Source organism: Branchiostoma floridae, chromosome 8, assembly GCF_000003815.2.
Source record: "Branchiostoma floridae strain S238N-H82 chromosome 8, Bfl_VNyyK, whole genome shotgun sequence".
NCBI classification, from domain to species: domain Eukaryota; kingdom Metazoa; phylum Chordata; class Leptocardii; order Amphioxiformes; family Branchiostomatidae; genus Branchiostoma; species Branchiostoma floridae.
The window spans coordinates 22,293,871-22,297,530 of NC_049986.1; the positions used below are offsets into that span (position 1 = coordinate 22,293,871).

Genomic DNA, 3,660 nt, shown 5'->3' on the forward strand with positions numbered 1-3,660 from the left:
TAAAAAGCATCCTTGTTGACGAGTGATAAGTTATACTGCCTTGTTGTATGTTTTTGTACAAGCTAACGAATTGTCATTACAAGACAGTGCTGTATACAATATAAACTTTGACCTTCGACCTCACTAGTCCAGAGGGGTCAGTTCACCTCCGCCATTTTGGTTTGTCGGGAACATCTTTCCTTTGCAGTCCATCGCAACTTTTTCGAAAAGACAGCATCACTGCAAGTTAGCAGGGCCAAAAACCGGCAGGTGAGACATTTGTTAACTTTTTTTCTTCCTCTAGGTTTGCTTATTTCTCTGTAGTCTAGAAACAGAGGTATGTTTACTGGAAGTTCAGTTTGTAAATATCATATAAGGGGGAGGGGGGCGATTCGACAAATCTAAGCATGGACCAATTCTGGCTATTTCGAGCTGCGTGTATGTACAGGTCTGTGTATATGTGTGTGCGTGTATGTGCAGCTCTGTGTATGTGTGCACGTGTACGTGCAGCTCTGTGTATGTGTGCGTGCGTGTATGTGCAGCTCTGTGTATATGTGTGTGCGTGTATGTGCAGTTCTGTGTATATGTGTGTGCGTGTATGTTCATCTCTGTGTATATGTGTGCACGTGTATGTGCAGCTCTGTGTATATGTGTGCACGTGTATGTGCAGCTCTGTGTATATGTGTGCACGTGTATGTGCAGCTCTGTGTATATGTGTGTGCGTGTTTGTGAAACACTGTGTATATGTGTATGCGTGTATGTGCAACTCTATGTATGTGTGTGTGCGTGTATGTGAAGCTCTTTGTGTGCAGCTGTGTATACTATCACTCACTCACTATCCATGGTTAGATTATACTGCTGCTGGGTTCCCTGACGCAGGGGTAGGCAGCAGTCGGCCAGTCTTCACACTCCGCTTCCATTTGGCTCTGTCCAGTAGGTCGACCCCATATGTCCAGTGGGTCGACCCCACTATGTCCAGTGGGTCGACCCCACCGACCTGCACATACACACATACTATGTGTGTGTGTGTATGTGCAGGTCAGTGTATGTGCGTGTATGTCAAGCTGTGTATGTGTATGTGTAGCTGTGTATGTGCGTATGACCAGCTCTGTATGTGTTTGTGTGTATTCTATGCGTGTATGTGTGTATGTGCAGCTCTGTGTGTTCTTGTATGTGTTTGTGCATGCATGTGTGTGTATGAGGGGAGCAGACTGGTATTGCCTTCTTTTTTATTTGGGCCTCCGTAAGTGTTACACACCACTCTTTCTGGGGTCAGCTTACAATACAACTCATAGAATTCAATATCATTTAGAACTTGTTTTTACTGTTGTCTTATTTCCTAAAGCCATACATGATGGTAGTCCAAGTTTTGCCTTGGTTGTAACTTCAAGTTGTTTTCACCCCCCTCCCTGTTTGTCCACCTTTGTCTTTAACCAACTTTATCCTCATTTTCTATTCACATTGTCCTTTTCGAAAGGAGGTTGTTTCAACAGGCTGTTAGGCACGCCTTCAACTATACATCCTCAAGGTATTGTTTTGAATAGTTCAGTTACTGTGCAATTGTGAAAACCTGGTTTCAATACCACAATTATAAGAACTGTCGCTTTAATATTTTTCTTTTTATTGTTGCTTCTCAGAAATGGAAGAACAAAACTGTGGTGCAGGGCATCCTGGAAGCAGTGCAGATGAGGAAGAAGGCAGAGATGTAAAAAGGCAGCAGAACAAGGGACAGGAAACTCTGTGGGAAGAAACGCACGGTACGACTTCCAACCAGTCTGAGGAGGGAGGCGCCACACCACATGCACATGTACAGCCCCATACAGGCCAGATGGAAGCCTGGATACCGGCCTTGTTAGTAGCAGTCGGCACTGGAGTAGTAACTGGTCAGCAGAGTGACTCTAACACTGCTGGCGTCCAGGCTAGGCAAACGGATGGACATGATGTGACACAAACTGCTGGTGCCTCCCCTGTAGATGAGGGTTCTTTACACAAGATGACGGAGAAGTCATACAGTTGTGACGAGTGCGACTTTTCTTCACCATCTAAAGCAAGTGTAAAGAAACACAAGGCTAAGCACACAAAACCCTTCAAGTGTGGAGAGTGTGGATACAGGGCGACAGTCAGGTTTCACCTGTCGGAACATATAAGAACACATACGGGCGAGAAACCCTACAAGTGTGACCAGTGCGATTATTCCTCTGCATTTAAATGCGGGTGAACGAGACATATGACCAAACACACTGGAGAAAAACCCTACATGTGTGGAGAATGTGGATACAGGACTGCTCGCAGGTCTACCTTAACCGTACATATGAGAGAACATACAGGTCAGAAACCCTACAAGTGTGATCAGTGCGACTATTCCTCTGCACGGAAGAATCATCTTAGGAAACATGCAGTTGAGAAACATTCAGGTGAGAAACCCTACAAATGTGACCAGTGCGAATTTTCTTCTGTGTGGAAAAAGAGTTTAGACCTACACATGGCACGACACACTGGTGAAAAGCCCTTCATGTGTGGAGAGTGCGAGTACAGGACAGTTGCTAGATCTGACCTAGCCAAACATATGAGAAAACATACCGGTGACAGACCGCACAAATGTGAGCAGTGCGACTATTCCTCTGCACCTAATGATGATCTAAGGAAACACATGTTCCATGCTGGTGATAAACTAGATGGTTTCCAGCCAGTCTCGGGAGAAAACCACACCACCACTAGAGTGGGTACAGAGACAGATGCTAGCCTGGATACAGTAACAGTTGGAAGTCGGGCGGTTAATGGGGAGCAGAGTGACTTTAACATGGCTGGCGTCCAGGCTAGGCAGACGAATGGACACAATGCGGCACATACCGCTGGTGCCTTCCCTGTAGATGCGGGTTCTGTACACAAGACAACGGAGAAGTCATACAATTGTGACGAGTGCGACTTTTCTTCGCCTTTTAGAAGAAATTTGAACTTGCACAAGGCTAAACACACCAAACCCTACAAGTGTTCAGAGTGTGAGTACAGGACCGCTTACAGATCTGCCCTATCCCTACACATGAGAAATCACACAGGTGAGAGACCTTACAAATGTGGACACTGTAATATTTCGTTTAAGCAGAAAAAGAGCTTAGACCGACATTTGGCTACGCACACCGGTGAGAGACCTTACACGTGTAATAAGTGCGAATACAAGACGGCTGACAAGTCTGGCCTATCCCAACATATGAAGCAACACACCGGTGAGAAACCCTATAAATGTGACCAGTGTGACTATTCTGCCCTGCGAAAATGCCTCTTAGATCAGCATATGGCAAAACACACCGGTGAGAAACCCTACTTGTGTGAGAAGTGCGGGTTTAGGACGGCGAACAGCTTCTGCCTCTCCAATCACATGACCACACACACCGGTGAGAGACCCTACAAATGTGACCAGTGCGATTTCGCTGCGGGACAGAAACCCACTTTACAGCGGCATAAGCTCAGACACACTGGCGAGAAACGCTACAAGTGTGGGGAGTGCGAGTACAGGACGATCACCAGATCCAACCTTTCTGTGCATATGAGACAGCATACAGGTGAGAAACCCTACAAATGTGAGCATTGCGACTATTCTGCTGCACAGAAAGGCCTATTAAACCAACACATGGCCAAACACACCGGTGAGAGACCCTACGTGTACAGGGAGTGCAGGTTCAT

The 3,660-nt window shown here is 46.2% G+C and overlaps 2 protein-coding genes across 2 annotated transcripts in view; both read left to right on the forward strand.

Moving 5' to 3' along the window:
- The first annotated feature begins 112 nt into the window (after nt 1-112).
- The window catches only part of LOC118421951 (zinc finger protein 845-like), a 4,083-nt gene continuing 535 nt past the window's right edge, over nt 113-3,660 (forward strand). The window contains exons 1-2 of the mRNA XM_035829454.1: nt 113-249; nt 1,617-3,654. Coding sequence (XP_035685347.1) covers nt 2,207-3,654 — 1,448 coding nt within the window. The 5' untranslated portion in view covers nt 113-249; nt 1,617-2,206. The remainder of the gene's footprint in view (nt 250-1,616; nt 3,655-3,660) is intronic.
- LOC118421950 (transcriptional repressor CTCFL-like) lies at nt 1,619-2,197 on the forward strand. The gene has a single exon (XM_035829453.1). It carries the CDS (start codon nt 1,619-1,621, stop codon nt 2,195-2,197), a length of 579 nt encoding a protein of 192 aa, XP_035685346.1.

Excerpts from the sequence above, each read along its gene's own strand:
- LOC118421950 (XM_035829453.1), top strand. The coding sequence starts at position 1,619 with ATGGAAGAACAAAACTGTGGTGCAGGGCATCCTGGAAGCAGTGCAGAT.